The sequence below is a fragment of the Oncorhynchus keta genome, chromosome 27 (assembly GCF_023373465.1).
Source record: "Oncorhynchus keta strain PuntledgeMale-10-30-2019 chromosome 27, Oket_V2, whole genome shotgun sequence".
NCBI classification, from domain to species: domain Eukaryota; kingdom Metazoa; phylum Chordata; class Actinopteri; order Salmoniformes; family Salmonidae; genus Oncorhynchus; species Oncorhynchus keta.
Window position 1 is genome coordinate 22,408,741 of NC_068447.1, and position 18,911 is coordinate 22,427,651.

Genomic DNA, 18,911 nt, shown 5'->3' on the forward strand with positions numbered 1-18,911 from the left:
TAATGTTTCTGCAACCGTATCTTACGGCAAAAAAGAGCTTCTGGGTATCAGGACAGCGATCACTCATCTCGGATTAGACAAAGATTTTTTTTCAACAAGCAAGACGCACAGGACATTCTCCAAACACCCAAACAGTGCCAACAATCCTGTTATTTGCAAGAGGAAGCGACGCAGGTACAGAGGACAAAGAGCCGGATGCCTGGTCAGGACACGGAAAAGGCGAGTGGAAAAGCTGCCGTTACCGTCAATACTACTTGCCAATGTGGAATCATTGGACAATAAACTAGACGAGGTACGATCACGAATATCCTACCAACGGGACATCAAAAACTGTAATATCCTATGTTTCACGGAATCTTGGCTGAATGACGACACTCGTGGCTGAATGCTAACACTGCACAGGCAAGATAGAGCAGCACACTCCGGTAAGACGAGGGGGGGGGTGCACAAAATCTAAGGAAGTCTCTAGATTTTGCTCACCTGAAGTAGAGTATATTGTGATAAATTGCAGGCCACACTACTTACCTGGAGTTTTCAGCTATACTGTTCGTGGTTGTTAATTTACCACCACAGACAGAGGCTGGCACTAAGACCGCACTCAGTCAGCTGTATAAGGAAATAAGCAAACAGGAAACCACTCACCCAGAGGCGGCGCTCCTAGTGGCCGGAGACTTTAATGCAGGGAAACTTAGTTTGGCATTGAGGAGTACACCACATCAGTCACTGGCTTTATCAATAAGTGCATCGAGGACGTCATCACTACAGTGACTGTACGTACATACCCCAAACAGAAGCCATGGATTACAGGCAACATTCGCACTGAACTAAAGGGTAGAGCTGCCGCTTTCAAGGTGCGGGACTCTAACCTGGAAACTTACAAGAAATCCTGCTATGCCCTGCGACAAACCATCAAACAAGCAAAGCGTCAAAACAGGGCTAAGATTGAATCATATTACACCGGCTCCGACACTCGTCTTATGTGGCAGGGCTTGCAAACTATTACAGACTACAAAGGGAAGCACAGCTGCGAACTGCCCAGTGACACGAGTCTATCAGACGAGCTAAATCACTTCTATGCTCGAGGCAAGCAACACTGAGGCATGCATGAGAGCATCAGCTGTTCCGGGATGACTGTGTGATCACGCTCTCCTTAGCCGACGTGAGTAAGAACTTTAACCTCTCTGGGATATGTGAGAAGCTAGCGTCCCACCTGGCCAAAAGCCAGTGAAAATGCAGAGCGCCAAATTCAAATAAATTACTATAAAAATCTAACTTTCATGAAATCACACATGTAAGATACCAATTTAAAGCTACACGTGTTTCAAAAAGGATTTTCGGCGAAAGCAAACGATGCAATTATCTGAGGATGGCACCTCAGGAAACAAAGAGAGAGAAGCATATTTCAACCCTGCAGGCGTGACACAAAACGCAGAAATAAAAATATAAATCATGCCTTGCCTTTGACGAGCTTCTTCTGTTGGCACTCCAATATGTCCCATAAACATCACAAACGTACCTTTGTTCGATAAATTCCGTCGATATATATCCAAAATGTCTATTTATTTGCCGCGTTTGATCCAGAAAAACACTGGTTCCAACTTGCGCAACGTGACTACAAAATATCTCAAAAGTTACCTGTAAACTTTGCCAAAACATTTCAAACTACTTTTGTAATACAACGTTAGGTATTTTTTAAAGTAAATAATCGATAAAATTGAAGATGGGATGATCTGTGTTCAATACAGGAAGAAAACAAACTGACGCTAGCTTTCTGGTCACGCGCCTCTAACAAACAGCACACTTGAAGTGACCCTCGTTTTGAACAGGGCTACTTCTTCATTACAAGGAAAAACCTCAACCAATTTCTAAAGACCGGTGACATCCAGTGGAAGCGGTAGGAACTGCAAGAAGGTCCCTCAGAAATCTGGAATCCCAATGAAAACCAATTGAAAAGAGAGTGACCTCAAAATAAAATCTGAATGTCTTTTCCTCTGGGTTTTGCCTGCTACATAAATTCTGTTATACTCACAGACATGATTCAAACAGTTTTAGAAACGTCAGAGTGTTTTCTATCAACATATACTAATAATACGCATATCTTATCTTCTGAGGATGAGTAGCCGGCAGTTGAATTTGGACATGCATTTCATCCGGATGGGAAAATACTGCCCCCTGTCACCAAGAAGTTAAACAGGTCAAGGCTGTGGGGCCAGACGGATTACCAGGACGTGTGCTCCGGGCATGTTCTGACCAACTGGCAGGTGACTTCACTGACATTTTCAACATGTCTCTGGTTAAGTCTGTAATAACAACATGTTTCAAGCAGACCACCATAGTCCCTGTACCCAAGAACACAAAGGCAACCTGCCTAAATGACTACAGACCTGTAGCACCCATCTCTGTATCCATGAAGTGCTTTGAAAGGTTGGTAAAGCTCACATCAACACCATTATCCCAGAACCATAGACCCATTCCAATTTGCATACCGCCCAAACAGATCCACAGATGATGCAATCTCTATTGCACTCCACACCGCCCTTTCCCACCTGGACAAAAGGAACACTTATGTGAGAATGCTATTCATTGACTACAGCTCAGCGTTCAACACCGTAGTACCCTCAAAGCTCATCACCAAGCTAAGAATCCTGGGACTAAACACCTCCCTCTGCAACTGGATCCTGGACTTCCTGACGGGCCGCCTCCAGGTGGTGAGGGTAGATAGCAACACATCTGCTACACTGATCCTCAACACTGGAGCTCCCCAGGAGTACATGCTCAGTCCCCTCCTGTACTCCCTGTTCACCCACGACTGCATGGTTAAGCACAAATCCAACACCACTATTAAGTTTGCAGACGACACAACAGTGGTAGGCCTGATCACCAACAATGACGAGACAGCCTATAGGGAGGAGGTCAGAGACCATTGCCCGGGTGGTGCCAGAATAACAACCTATCCCTCAACGCAACCAAGACTAAGGAGATGATTGTGGACTACAGGAAAAGGAGGACCGAGCACGCCCCCATTCTCATCGACGGGGCTGTAGTGAAGCAGGATGAGAGCTTCACCAAGTTCCTTGGTGTCCACATCAACAACAAACTAGAATGGTCCAAACACACCATGACAGTCGTGAAGTGGGCATGACAAAGTCTATTCCCCTCAGGAGACTAAAAAGATTTGGCATGGGTCCTGAGATCCTCAAAAGGTTCTACAGCTGCACCATCTGGTTGCATCACTGCCTGGTAGGGCAATTGCTTGGCCTCTGACCACAAGGCGCTATAGAGGGTAGTGCGTATGGCCCAGTACATCACTGGGGCTAAGCTGCCCCAGTCCAGGACCTCTACACCAGGCAGTGTCAGAGGAAGGTCCTAAAAATTGTCAAAGACCCTAGCCACCCCAGTCATAGACTGTTCTCTCTACTACACCATGGCAAGCCGTACCGGAGTGCCATGTCTAGGACAAAAAGGCTTCTCAACAGTTTTTACCTCCAAGTCATAAGACTCCTTTTCAGATAATCAAATGGCTACCCGGAGTATTTGCATTGTGTTCCCCCCCAACCCCTCTTTTTACGCTGCTGCTACTCTCTGTTTATCATATATTCATAGTCACTTTAACTATACATTCATGTACATACTACCTTAATTGGGCCGACCAACCAGTGCTCCTGCACATTGCCTAACCGCGCTATCTGCATTGTGTCCCACCCACCACCCCCTCTTTTACGCTACTGCTACTCTCTGTTCATCAAATATGCATAGTCACTTTAACTTCTTCGAGATAGGGGGCGCTCTTTTAATTTTTGGATAAAAAACATTCCCGTTTTAAACAAGATATTTTGTCACGAAAAGATGCTCGACTATGCATGTAATTGACAGCTTTGGAAAGAAAAAACTCTGATGTTTCCAAAACTGCAAAGATATTATCTGTGAGTGCCCCAGAACTAATAATACAGGCAAAACCAAGATGAAATTTCATACAGGAAATGGTCCAGATTTTGAATGCCCTGTGTTCCAATGTCTCCTTATATGGCTGTGAATGCGCCAGGAATGAGCCTGCACTTTCTGTCGTTTCCCCAAGGTGTCTGCAGCATTGTGACGTATTTGTAGGCATATCATTGGAAGATTGACCATAAGAGACTACATTTACCAGGTGTCCGCCCGGTGTCCTCCATCGAAATTATTGTGTAATCTCCAGGTCCATGCACGTTCCATTTTCTTCAGAGGAGAAAGTCAACTACCACGAATGATTTATCATCGATAGATAAAAACACCTTGAGGATTTGATTCTAAACAACGTTTTCCATGTTTCTGTGGAAAAAAGTTTGCGTTGTAATGACTTAATTTTCGGGTTTTTTCTTACCCAAATGTGATGAACAAAACGGAGCGATTTGTCCTACACAAATAATATTTTTGGAAAAACTGAACATTTGCTATCTAACTGAGAGTCTCCTCATTGAAAACATTTGAAGTTCTTCAAAGGTAAATGATTTTATTTGAATGCTTTTCTTGTTTTTGTGAAAATGTTGCATGCTGAATGCTAGGCTTAATGCTATGCTATCTATCAATACTCTTACACAAATGCTTGTTTAGCTATGGTTCAAAAGCATATTTTGAAAATCTGAGATGACAGTGTTGTTAACAAAAGGCTAAGCTTGAGAGCTAATATATTTATTTCATTTCATTTGCGATTTTCATTAATAGTTAACGTTGCGTTATGCTAATGAGCTTGCGGCGATAATTACACTCCTGGATACAGGTTTTTTTCGTAGCCAAACGTGATGAACAAAACGGAGCGATTTGTCCTACACAAAATAATATTTTTGGAAAAACTGAACATTTGCTATCTAACTGAGAGTCTCCTCATTGAAAACATCTGAAGTTCTTCAAAGGTAAATGATTTTATTTGAATGCTTTTCTTGTTTTTGTGAAAATGTTGCATGCTGAATGCTAGGCTTAATGCTATGCTAGCTATCAATACTCTTACACAAATGCTTGTTTAGCTATGGTTCAAAAGCATATTTTGAAAATCTGAGATGACAGTGTTGTTAACAAAAGGCTAAGCTTGAGATTTTCATGAATAGTTAACGTTGCGTTATGGTAATGAGCTTGAGGCTATAAATAGGATCCCGGATACGGGATTGCTCATTGCAACAGGTTAACCATATCTCCATGTACATACTACCTCAATTAGCCTGACTAACCGGTGTCTGTATGTAGCCTCGTTACTGTATATAGCCTTTCTTATTACTGTTGTTTTATTTCTTTACTTACCTATTTTTCACATAATACCTTTTTTGCACTATTGGTTGGAGAATGTAAGTAAGCATTTTACTGTTGTATTCGGCGCATGTGACAAATAAACTTTAATTTGATTTTATGTACTTATTATGAAAACACTTCAAGTTACAATGTTTTTGTTTTAATTCCGTCATTTAACTTTTAATAACATAACAAAAACGACATACATTTTCAGATTCCATCTATCATTGCTACCACCATTTGGCTGATGAAATATAATGTCCCAAAGTCCGTTTTTTGCATGTTGCAGGTAGATTCTCCATAGGCCCACCATACATTCCAATCCTCCACACTGAGAGGACAAAGGATTTGTTTTCTGCCTTAAGTTTTACAATGGGCATGAGGTGTCATAAATCCCCCCATCAATCCCTCTATACCTCTCCCCCTCTGCAGGGGTGAGAGACCCGAACAGGTTAGTCATGTGTTAAGGGAATTTTTATCTATAATGACTAATTATGTATACATTTCAATCAGGATGTACTAATCAGAATACTATTATGTTACTGGATATGTACTAATCAGAATACTATTATGTTACTGTATATGTATGAATTTTCTTTCTTGATCCCAGTACTGAATATAATGTGTGTGAATGTGGTCAAGAGTTAGAACAATGACTGTCTGTTCCTTGGTACAAATGAATCAGACTGGCTAGAATGCTTATCTACACAAGAAAACCTTGACTCGTAAATTATATTAAATTGGTAGGGAGACGGATGTGGGAAGGCTTGAGATATAGCCTTTGTACTGGAACGGAGATGGCACGGGTTGGGGCTGGAACTAAGGACGTCATTTTCAGTTTATAACCTGTGGTAAAACTGTATCGTATTCAGTACTCTCGTGAATAAAGGCTGCTATTTGACTTTAAGACCGGGCTCTGTCTATTTCTATAAAATAAGGGTCATACAAATTCTTATGAATTGTCAGAGTGTTTAATTTTAATTGGGAATTAAAACAGAGGAATTAAATTCCTTCAATATCATGACAGTCCCCCTCTGGTGGGTTCAACTTGGAAGGATTCTGCATTTTGCAACCCACCATAAGAATGACCATCGGATGTCCTGGTTTGTGGACCATCGTAGCAGTCCCCCCCTGCTGCTTTACCCTGGTAGGATTTCAGCAAGCTGCAGACCACCACCAGAATGGACATGGGAGGTCTGGCTGTGGCTCTGCATTCCGGCCAGTTGTCCGGTTGTGCCGGCTAGTGGATCTAGGCAGTAACTTAGGCAGACGTTAAAAACGCACAACACTCAGACAACACATCATAAGGTATGGCTTGTTTGAGTTGGTTTTTCTCATCATATCCCTGACAAAGTGGAGTGGATTGGAAGAATGGAGCAGTTTGTTATCTGTGTTGATTTTCAAGACAGGTAACCCACCTTCGTGGCCAAGTGGGTCCTCTATCGGAATGGGAGAGGAATCATCTGTTGCAAAGCTGCTTACCTTGTGCGTCTCCACATCTGTATCAAAGTGTGTAGACAAAACCTGCAGGCATGTGTCTAGAACGAGCGGTCCCTGGACAGTGATTTGAGTGTGGGTGAGGGTAATGGGAATGTTGACACAATGGTGTGAATTTCAGCGGACTCCAGCAATTGTACACCTAGTCACAATGACTTATCCATGTCCTCTTTCTCAAATGTATTCCGCTGCAGTACATCTCCTATCAGAGCTTCTATATTGTTTCGGGTTAACGTTTAGATCATTGGTGAACACTTTGTGGCTCTTGTTACACTTGTTACCCTTGTCTCCTGACCCTTTGTGAGGGTTAGGTGCAGGGACGTAGGCCAGGTTGATCTCTACGGGACCTTCTAACTATCTTTACTGCGTGGTTATCGGTGTGGTGGTTACTTGATAGCCACCACTTTTGTGCGTCATCTTTTACCCCACCTGTCCCTGATTCCGCACCTTCCAATTGGAGGGTACGGCACCAAGCTCGAAAACCGAGCTGTCTGGGCTCTTAGCCCAGCTTGCTTTTGTTCATTTCGAGCTTGTTTGATATTGTTAGCCAACGAGCTCTCGTGTTTGCGAGTCGCAGAACCACTGAATTCTATTTTCACAATCGTTGCAAGTTTAGGCTAGTCGTTTTTTGCTTGTGTTTCTCTTGTAGATGGATGAACATTGTCATGTGTCTGTTGGACGTTGTCACAGGAATTTCATATATCCTATATGTGTACATTAATTAAATCACTCAGTCTATTTATAAGAATTTGTAAGATTATTTTTTGCATAAAATAGACAGCGACCAGTCTTATCAAAATTAGATAATAGTATTTATTCTCGGAGCTCGCTGCCATGGAACCACAAACAACAGTTTATATACAAAATATGACGTCATAGGTTATAACATATCCTTCCTCCTATCGACCAAGACAAAACAAGTTCAAAAGTTTATTCCAACCCCCTAGCTCACTCACTCCAGACACACACTATATCAAGATTAACTTCTGAAGTCTCACCTTCATCTATCACTATTCAGAAGACAGCTCCAGATAATGGAAAACCTAGGGAGGCACTCGTTGCCTTATCTAAACATCCCAGAGCTAAGTTGAGTCGGTTCAACCATAGGTTAACAATCCTTTTTGCTTACTTAAAAACCCACAACCCATTCCTCCCCAACCTAGTTGGAATGGTGTTTATTATGTTTAATTACCTCCTGTTTCATGCTACATAATCCCTTCCTTATGAATTAACATTATTAATCAGATATAATAAAACAGGGTAGAGTTCAATTAGTTATAGTTCTATTTAAATGTAGATATTGTTTAGTCATTATTCATAAAATTCCTAACAATCCACCCGACAATCACTTCAACAGGTAGAGCCTGTCGGCATTCGTAGCATTTGGGTAACAATCCAAGGCGTCCTCAATGTCTGCTAAGAATGTCTCTGTGTTGTTTAGCTTAACTGGGATGGGGTCAAAGATGCGGAAGCTTTTGACGATTTTGTCAAGACGTTCCATGTCAAGTGCGCGGGGAGCATCTGCACCCTCCTGTGGGGACTTGTGGGCCGAAAGGCCAAAAGGAAAAGCCAAGCTATGGTTGTGTTGGCGAGGAGGTGCCATGTCACTGTGGGCTGAATAGCGAAGAGGAAGAGACTGAGGGACCCCTAAGAGAGGTGAAATCTCCTGTTGTCTACATTCACTCGTTCCCTGAAATCCAGTTGTGAGCTACAGTGCCTTGCAAAAGTATTCATCCCCCTTGGCGATTGTCCTATTTTGTTGCACTACAACCTGTCATTTAAAAGAATTTTATTTGGATTTCATGTAATGGATATACATAAAATTGTCCAAATTGGTGAAGTGAAATGAAAATAATTACTTGTTCAGAAATGTTTTAAAAACAACGATGATCTCAAAGATAACCTGTTCTGAAAGGTCCCAGATTCTGCAACACCACTAAGCAAGGGAACCACCAAGCAAGCGGCACCATGAAGACCAAGGAGATCTATAAACAGGTCAGGGACAAAGTTGTGGAGAAGTACAGATCAGGGCTGGGTTACAAAAAATATCAGAAACTTTGAGCATCCCACAGAGCACCATTAAATCATTATTAAAAATAGAAAGAATATGGCACCACAACAAACCTGCCAAGAGAGGGCCGCCCACCAAAACTCACAGACCAGGCAAGGAGGGCATTAATCAGAGAGGCAACAAAGAGACCAAAGATAACCCTGAAGGAGCTGCTAAGCTCCACAGTGGAGATTGGAGTATCTGTCCATAGGACCAATGTCCAGAAAACAGCCATTGCTGAAGAACAAAAATAAGTAAACACGTTCGGTGTTCACCAAAAGGCATGTGGGAGACTCCCCAAACATGTGGAAGAAGGTCTCTGGTCAGGAAAATGCTATGTCTGGCGCAAACCCAACACCCATCATCACCCGAGAACAACATCCCCACAGTGAAGGACGATAGTGGCAGCATCATGCTGTGGGGATGTTTTTCATCGGCAGGGACTAGGAAACTGGTCAGAATTGAAGGAATTATGGATGGTGCTAAATACAGGGAAATTCTTCAGGGAAACCTGTTTCAGTCTTCCAGAGATTTGAGACTGGGACAGTGGTTCACCTTCCAGCAGGACAATAACCCTAAGCAGACAGCTAAAGCAACACTCGAGTGGTTTAAGACATTTAAATGTCTTGGAATGGCCTAGTAAAGGCCAAACCTCAATCCAATTGAGAATCTGTGGTATGACTTAAAGATTGCTGTACACCAGCAGAACCCAGCGAACTTGAAAGAGCTGGAGCAGTTTTGGCTTGAAGAATGGACAAAAATCCCAGTGGCTAGATGTGCCGAGCTTATAGAGACATACCCCAAGAGACTTGCAGCTGCAATTGCAGCAAAATGTTGGGTGAATAGTTAAGCACACTCAAGTTTTCAGTTTTTTTGTCTTATTTCTTGTTTGTTTCAAAATAAAAAATATTTTGCCTCTTCAAAGTGGTAGGCATGCTGACCAATCAGAGCCGGCATGGAATAAATCAAAGGACTGAGAGGATGGCTAATTCTTCAGTGTCTTTGACAACATATTGCTCTGTTTCTAGGGAGCTTTGAAAGAGCAGAAACCCTCATGTGAAAACCAGTTTTCAGGGTGATGTGGGTTTATTGAAGTGAGTTGCTTTATCCCTTTCATGATATAAATTGTGAGAGTGCTAATACACACATACATGTGTTCACCAAAGAAAATCCAACCCACACACTGGAAAGAAGAATTAGAACCCATTCGAAGAAAGAAGTATCAGAGTGAGTATATGTGTGCATGTGAAGCAGAAGGAGGGTGGTCACTAACATGGGAATAAAAGGATATGGAGGGGGTGGCTTGACTCAATACATCTGTGATGTCACTGTAATTGTAGTAACCAAATCAAATCAAATCAAATTATTTATATAGCCCTTCGTACATCAGCTGATATCTCAAAGTGCTGTACAGAAACCCAGCCTAAAACCCCAAACAGCAAGCAATGCAGGTGTAGAAGCACGGTGGCTAGGAAAAACTCCCTAGAAAGGCCAAAACCTAGGAAGAAACCTAGAGAGAAACCAGGCTATGTGGGGTGGCCAGTCCTCTTCTGGCTGTGCCGGGTGGAGATTATAACAGAACATGGCCAAGATGTTCAAATGTTCATAAATGACCAGCATGGTCGAATAATAGTAAGGCAGAACAGTTAAAACTGGAGCAGCAGCATGGCCAGGTGGACTGGGGACAGCAAGGAGTCATCATGTCAGGTAGTCCTGGGGGATGGTCCTAGGGCTCAGGTCAGTTGAAACTGGAGCAGCAGCATGGCCAGGTGGACTGGGGACAGCAAGGAGTCATTTTACATTACATTTAAGTCATTTAGCAGACGCTCTTATCCAGAGCGACTTACAAATTGGTGCATTCACCTTATGACATCCAGTGGAACAGTCACTTTACAATAGTATCATGTCAGGTAGTCCTGGGGCATGGTCCTAGGGCTCAGGTCCTCCGAGAGAGAGAAAGAAAGAAGGAGAGAATTAGAGAACGCACACTTAGATTCACACAGGACACCGAATAGGACAGGAGAGGTACTCCAGATATAACAAACTGACCTTAGCCCCCCGACACAAACTACTGCAGCATAAATACTGGAGGCTGAGACAGGAGGGGAAAGGAGACACTGTGGCCCCATCCGAGGACACTCCCAGACAGGGTCAAACAGGAAGGATATAACCCCACCCACTTTGCCAAAGCACAGCCCCCACACCACTAGAGGGATATCTTCAACCACCAACTTACCATCCTGAGACAAGGCTGAGTATAGCCCACAAAGATCTCCGCCACGGCACAGCCCAAGTGGGGGGGGGGCGCCAACCCAGACAGGATGACCACAACAGTGAATCAACCCACTCAGGTGACGCACCCCCTGCAGGGACGGCATGAGAGAGCCCCAGTAAGCCAGTTACTCAGCCCCTGTAATAGGGTTAGAGGCAGAGAATCCCAGTGGAAAGAGGGGAACCGGCCAGGCAGAGACAGCAAGGGCGGTTCGTTGCTCCAGGGCCTTTCCGTTCACCTTCCCACTCCTGGGCCAGACTACACTCAATCATATGACCCACTGAAGAGATGAGTCTTCAGTAAAGACTTAAAGGTTGAGACCGAGTTTGCTTCTCTGACATGGGTAGGCAGACCATTCCATAAAAACGGAGCTATATAGGAGAAAGCCCTGCCTCCAGCTGTTTGCTTAGAAATTCTAGAGACAATTAGGAGGACCGGCGTCTTGTGACCGTAGCGTACGTGTAGGTATGTACGGCAGGACCAAATCAGAGAGATAGGTAGGAGCAAGCCCATGTAATGCTTTGTAGGTTAGCAGTAAAACCTTAAAATCAGCCCTTGCTTTGACAGGAAGCCAGTGTAGAGAGGCTAGCACTGGAGTAATATGATCAAATCTTTTGGTTCTAGTCAGGATTCTAGCAGCCGTATTTAGCACTAACTGAAGTTTATTTAGTGCTTTATCCGGGTAGCCGGAAAGTAGAGCATTGCAGTAGTCTAACCTAGAAGTGACAAAAGCATGGATTAATTTTTCTGCATCATTTTTGGACAGAAATTTTCTGATTTTGGCAATATTACGTAGATGGAAAAAGCTGTCCTCGAAATGGTCTTGATATGTTCTTCAAAAGAGAGATCAGGGTCCAGAGTAACGCCGAGGTCCTTCACAGTTTTATTTGAGACGACTGTACAACCATTAAGATTAATTGTCAGATTCAACAGAAGATCTCTTTGTTTCTTGGGACCTAGAACAAGCATCTCTGTTTTGTCTGAGTTTAATAGTAGAAAGTTTGCAGCCATCCACTTCCTTATGTCTGAAACACATGCTTCTAGCGAGGGCAATTTTGGGGCTTCACCATGTTTCATTGAAATGTACAGCTGTGTGTCATCCGCATAGCAGTGAAAGTTAACATTATGTTTTCGAATAACATCCCCAAGAGGTAAAATGTATAGTGAAAACAATAGTGGTCCTAAAACGGAACCTTGAGGAACACCGAAATTTACAGTTGATTTGTCAGAGGACAAACCATTCACAGAGACAAACTGATATCTTTCCGACAGATAAGATCTGAACCAGGCCAGAACATGTCCGTGTAGACCAATTTGGGTTTCCAATCTCTCCAAAAGAATGTGGTGATCGATGGTATCAAAAGCAGCACTAAGGTCTAGGAGCACGAGGACAGATGCAGAGCCTCGGTCCGATGCCATTAATATGTAATTTACCATCTTCACAAGTGCCGTCTCAGTGCTATGATGGGGTCTAAAACCAGACTGAAGCATTTCGTATACATTGTTTGTCTTTAGGAAGGCAGTGAGTTGCTGCGCAACAGCCTTCTCTAAAATTTTTGAGAGGAATGGAAGATACGATATAGGCCGATAGTTTTTTATATTTTCTGGGTCAAGGTTTGGCTTTTTCAAGAGAGGCTTTATTACTGCCACTTTTAGTGAGTTTGGTACACATCCAGTGGATAGAGAGCCATTTATTAGGTTCAACATAGGAGGGCCAAGCACAGGAAGCAGCTCTTTCAGTAGTTTAGTTGGAATAGGGTCCAGTATGCAGCTTGAAGGTTTAGAGGCCATGATTATTTTCATCATTGTGTCAAGAGATATAGTACTAAAACACTTGAGTGTCTCTCTTGATCCTAGGTCCTGGCAGAGTTGTGCAGACTCAGGACAACTGAGGTTTGGAGGAATACGCAGGTTTAAAGAGGAGTCCGTAATTTGCTTTCTAATAATCATAATCTTTTCCTCAAAGAAGTTCATGAATTTATCACTGCTAAAGTGAAAGTCATCCTCTCTTGGGGAATGCTGCTTTTTAGTTAGCTTTGCGACAGTATCAAAAAGCAATTTCGGATTGTTCTTATTTTCCTCAATTAAGTTAGAAAAATAGGATGATCGAGCAGCAGTAAGGGCTCTTCGGTACTGCACGGTACCATCTTTCCAAGCTAGTCGGAAGACTTCCAGTTTGGTGTGGCGCCATTTCCGTTCCAATTTTCTGGAAGCTTGCTTCAGAGCTCGGGTATTTTCTGTAACCAGAGAGAGAGAGAGAGATAGAGGGAGAGTTCTGAACTTATGTAACAAGAAGTGGAGGTAGGATACAAATGTGAAGATGGGTTGGAAAATCTAAACCAAAGCAGGAGAGAAAAAACATTGCCTTTAGTGAGGGAAGAGAAAGGAACAGGGGAAGGAGAAAGAGAAGGAACGCTTGGACAGAGACAAGAAGAGACTGAGAAGACTGGCCAAACAGGACACTACTGAATTCCATTCAACATGGAAAATGTGAGTCTCTAGCTTTTTTTTGTAGTCAAATGTTATGTGCCAGTAGCTGATATATCTTATGATTTTATTTACATCTTTCAACATTTTGAGTGTAATGTGACATTTTTTATTTTCTCTGCTCACAAATTGGTTTGTCTTACTGCAGATTGATTTCTATTGTTTATTTGTGCATGATGGTTCTGTAATTTAACATGAATAAATGTGACTGTGGTGAACATTAAGTTCATTAAGGGTCAAAAGGAAGTTGTCATAAAGCAGAAAGTTGTTTGTTATTCAAAGTTTTTACTGACACCAATGCAAATATTATGAAATATATACAAATGTACATTTTACTATTCGATAGAATCGAAGAGATTGTTGCCTGACCTATTCCAACTATTCAATGAGACTGACAAAAGTTTTACATGCCTAAGTCTGAATGGAGGGAATTAAGTTAAGCGCCTGTAGATGGAACCTAATTCCCTTTTTATCGACTTTTCGCTCTACGTACATTCTGACCTTGAATTTAAGCACGAGAGTTATGTTTCGGAGGACGTACGGCTCTCGACCTTCGCCTCTCAGGAGTCCGTACCCGTACGGGATTGCAGCGATGAGACAAGACTGTGACTCCCGCTATTGGTTTGCGGTGAGATCAAAGAAATTAAGGTGTGGCTGAGGTGTGTTTACACACAACCCGTATTCTGACCTTGACTTAATTCCCTCATAATTCCACCACCTTTACGCGATGAAACGATTAATAAGTAGAACAACATCTGCAACATCTGCTAGGTAAATGGGTAAGCCGTTTGGGCAAGGAGATTATAAATAACAAATGTTTTAAATCTATTTTACCATATGATTGCTGGAGACAAACATGAAACTAGTTTTATGGCAGCAAACTGAAGCATATCAACACATCCGCTTTTCCACAGTGAAGTTTATGAAATGCTGGCTTTATTAACTTGCAAGGACATTTGGAGACCCAACCTATAGACTTCTGTAGCCATTCACAAATGATAGTATATTGCCAACCCTACCGAGTTGATTTTTGATTTCTAAAATGTTTTCATTATATGCCAGGACCTTTCACTGTATTGTGAGCAATTTGTATCATGTTAAATATTAGCCACTAATCGGTAGCCAAAGTCCAATGTCCATAAGCCTACATTTATAGCTGTCACTTTAGTGTTAGTTTCCTTATATTTTGCATCATTCCATTCCATTACATACAGAAGTTTATTCAGCGCGCACAAAGTAACCAGGCCTGCAAAGCCCATTACGCCCCTTCATAAGGTAAGTCTGAATACCAACTACTGAGAAATGTTTCGTTGATGCCCTAATATTCTGAACCATTCTCTCCATATATTCTAGTGAGTCTTTCAAGAAAAATCAAATGAAAGGTACACCAAATTTAAAGGGATGGATTTAGATAAATGCAGTGAAAACTCTACTGAATGAAAACTCCAATCGAAAATGTGTTAGTCATCAAGTGGGAGGGTTTTCAGAAGTTTATTCAGCACGCACAAAGTAACCAGGCCTGCAAAGCCCGTTATGCACCTGCATAAGGTAACTCTACCAACTACTGAGAAATGTGTCGGAAAGGTTTGTGTAAGAAATGCCTAATATCCCAAGTCTAAATAGAACCCATAGCGCTTGTGCTCGTTTTGTCGTGTGTACAGATACATTCTTTACCCAAAAAATATCTATCTGTAAAGACAATATGCTATGCCAGGAAACCTGCAGGCCTTTTCCCCTTAATGTAATATATCCAGCTTCTTACTTTTGCAGAGACAGGATAAAATTGCCTGTTTTAAACCTATTTTTATGGACCACGTGTCAGGAACATTATTTTTGAGAATGTGAGAACTTGGGACTATGAGGTTCTATCTGCAAAAGGATGATTCTGAAATAATTGGCTTTAAAGTTCCAAATAGTGTCAAGTCTGCTCCGGATCCACCTCTCCAGTGCTAGAGATCACCAGTTCACTCCTGACTATGCACACCTGCCACCATCATTATGTGAGCTTTATTATGGGACTCACCTGGTGCACTTTATTATGGGACTCACCTGGACTCCATCACCTCATTTACCTCCCCTATATCTGTCACTTCCTCAGATTCTTTCCCGAGTCAGCATTATTGATGTTATGTTTCTCCTGTCCAGGCGCTGTTCTTGTCTATTTATTAAATCCACACCCTGTACCTGTTTCTCGTCTGTCGGTACAGTCAGCTATTTTTATCTAGTACTCTTTTGAACATGACAAGATGAATTGGTGTATTTAGAGCACTATCTTGGTAGAGAACATTGAACAAAACAAAGCTATGGCAACAACTTAATTTTAACAAATGCAAATAGAACCTTATGGTCATAGTCAGCTAGTTGTACTTTACAAGTCATCATGACTGTATGCAGTCTATAATTTTCTGTACTTTGTCTTTTGACAAGGGAACTGGCAAGGAACTATATGTGGAAAATGGGATCTCTTCTCACCCGGAGAATATGCTTGAATGAAGCAAGAATATTAGTGAATAGTTGATTATTGTAACTCTCCCTGATAATATCTCTCTGATCAGAGGTGGACTGTGTTGTTGTAACAGATGGAGCTGCCATCTCGACCAAATCTTTTTGACTTCCATGGAGTCTCCATGATCCACCATTTCACTGACAACTGGGAGAACATACGAAACTTCCAGGCCAGGCCAGATGATATCCTCATTGCCACTTACCCCAAAGCAGGTATGTGTGTGTTGCTGACATTTTGTAGGGATAAATGGATGACCAGAGACTCAGCTCTCAAATCTTTGACATACTTGAATACAGAATCTAGAAAACACCATACACTATACCAAAGTCCTTATCAACAGGCTTTTTACTGTCAAAGTTGAAGGCTCATTTTCATGGCTTGAAATCGTATACTGTGAGAAGTTGTGCCAATCACATATTCCAGCTACATGACAATAAGCAGTTTTACTGGAAAGTCATCCTTATCTCCAAAAAATTACCAAACCAGATCCTCACCCCTCTGTACACACAGGAACCGAGCTGGCAGACAAGTTATCCACCTCTCCTCGCCTCATCAAGACTCACCTCCCAGTCCAGTTGGTGCCCAACTCCTTCTGGGAGCAGAACTGTAGGGTACATTATATGTAACTCTCTGCTTGTAGTCTGTGTAGTCTGTGTAGTCTGTGTAGTCTGTGAATCTGACTCTGCTCATGTCTGCTGGTGTAGCATATGGTTAACATTTATGCGTCCTCAAACCTCCTGTGCTGCTTTTTGACCAGTAAGTGGACTTAATTAATGACCCAATGGAGGGCAGCATAGCATTACACAGTACACTAACGATCTCAAACATTTCTAGAACCAGCTTGAGACTCCTTGTGGACTGTGAAGACTCTTTAGAGAAACGGTCTTTGTGAAAAGTTATTGTCCTAATTTTTCGCTTTTCCATTTCATTCTGTTTGTTTTAAATATACACTTGCATCAATTTCTTCTGTAGCACAGTTGGTAGAGCATGGCGCTTGTAACGCCAGGGTAGTGGGTTCGATTCCCGGGACCACCCATACGTAGAATGTATGCACACATGACTGTAAGTCGCTTTGGATAAAAGCGTCTGCTAAATGGCATATATTATTATTATTATTATTATATTATCAATTCATGTTGTAACTGCAATGATTTCTCTCTCTGCAGATAGTGTATGTGGCCCGTAATGCCAAGGACAATGCAGTGTCTTATTTCCACTTTGACCGTATGAACCAGGCACAGCCAGAGCCAGGAGACTGGAACAACTTCTTACAGAGATTCATGGATGGAAAGAGTGAGTGAAGGAGAGAATGAATAAGTGAACAAATACATTATAATGAGTAAGAGGGAGAGTACTGATGCTGTGATTCTTTCCTGAGTATGTATATCTCTCTAACATCCTCTCATGTCCACATGGCTTTTTTCCCTCAGTGGTGTTTGGTTCCTGGTACGACCATGTAACTGGCTGGTGGGAGAGGAAACAGACTCACTCAAAACTCCACTACGTTTTCTATGAGGATATGGTTGAGGTGAGTAGAACTACCTCCTGTGCCATAAAGGTTCTGACCTATTTGCAGATTATCTAGCTCATTAACGTACATGAAGGTAGTGTGTATATCGGTGTTATATTGATCATCTCTAGCATTAGCTTTCAGTGAGGCAAGAGTACAGTGTCCAGTGTGTTTTCCTGCAGGATATGAGGAGAGAGCTGGACAGGCTGTGCTCCTTCCTAGGTTTGTCTCCTTCAGCAGAGGAGAAGGAGAGGGTGAGAGAAGGGGTGCAGTTTGATAATATGAAGAAGAACAGCATGGCCAACTATTCCACCCTCCCAATCATGGATATCAAGATCTCTCCATTCATGCGAAAAGGTAGACCTTTCTATTTCTCCCCATATGCCTTTCTCTCTGCCTCAAACTTTTCTCTGCTCACACCCTCTGTCACACTCCAGGAAAGGTTGGTGACTGGAAGAACCATTTCACTGTTGCCCAGAGTGAACAGTTTGATGAAGACTATAAGAAGATGAAGAACACCACCGTACAGTTCCGCACTGTAGTCTAGGGGTTGTGATCAGGTTGACTGGTGCATATGCATCTCGGCTCTGCTGGAGTCATGGTGCTGAAATGTACAATATGCTGATACCATCTCTACTGTATAAATAAGAGCTAATGATGTGTTAGTGTTAAAAGTTGTGGATGTTTTTTTATATGCTTTTGTATGTGTGCCTGTCAAAGAATATTGTGGAATTCAACTAAAGAAAAATAGCAGTGCAAATATCACATCTTTTAAAGCTGCCTTCAAATTCATATAGGTGATTACATTAAGAAATAAGAAACGCCTACTAATCAAAGCTATAATTCTGATTTAAAGTGTGACACATAACCTAGAGACTTTTTGGTTATAACCAGCATGTTAGACATTGTCAAGCTCTCCATCCACTCTAAGCCTTTTGTTCCTGGAGGCTGTTGCCATAGTGATTACCAAAACAATTACAAGTGCAATGAGGAATACAAAGGCTTCGCCCACTGACACTGTAGATGATTCAGGATCATTTGGCATCTTAGATGATGCTGGATTAAATTCTGTTAGATTCTCAGGCATCATCCATGGTCCAGCTCTTTCACTCATCACTGCCACAATTTGTGTCCATGCTCACCGATGGAGGTGGCAATTGGATTGACAACTGTGACCATGAGAACCCAACCGATTGAGTACAATACAGAACCTGGCACCCATTGCTAATAGCAGCGAGGTGCTGGCTGAACTGTGGGGGACAGTGCCTTTGTCCCTCTGCAAATTGACTGACTAGCAGCTGAAAAATCTCCCAAATGGTACTGAAAATGTAGC

At 42.2% G+C, this 18,911-nt stretch overlaps 1 protein-coding gene across 8 annotated transcripts; it reads left to right on the forward strand.

Annotated features, from left to right (window-relative positions):
• Positions 1-13,422: 13,422 nt before the first annotated feature.
• LOC118381233 (cytosolic sulfotransferase 3-like) lies at positions 13,423-18,255 on the forward strand. Of its 8 annotated transcripts, none has more exons than XM_052481950.1 (7): positions 13,423-13,565; positions 14,777-14,837; positions 16,142-16,280; positions 16,579-16,679; positions 17,235-17,361; positions 17,499-17,596; positions 17,761-18,255. In XM_052481950.1, the coding sequence occupies exons 3-7, from the start codon at positions 16,142-16,144 to the stop codon at positions 18,088-18,090; spliced, it is 795 nt and encodes a 264-aa protein (XP_052337910.1). In that variant the 5' UTR covers positions 13,423-13,565; positions 14,777-14,837; the 3' UTR covers positions 18,091-18,255. The 8 variants fall into 8 exon arrangements, with proteins under 8 accessions (XP_052337910.1, XP_052337906.1, XP_052337909.1 ...); XM_052481946.1 differs by lacking the exon at positions 13,423-13,565 and adding an exon at positions 14,071-14,210; XM_052481949.1 differs by lacking the exon at positions 13,423-13,565 and adding an exon at positions 14,275-14,333.
• The last annotated feature ends 656 nt before the right edge of the window (positions 18,256-18,911 follow it).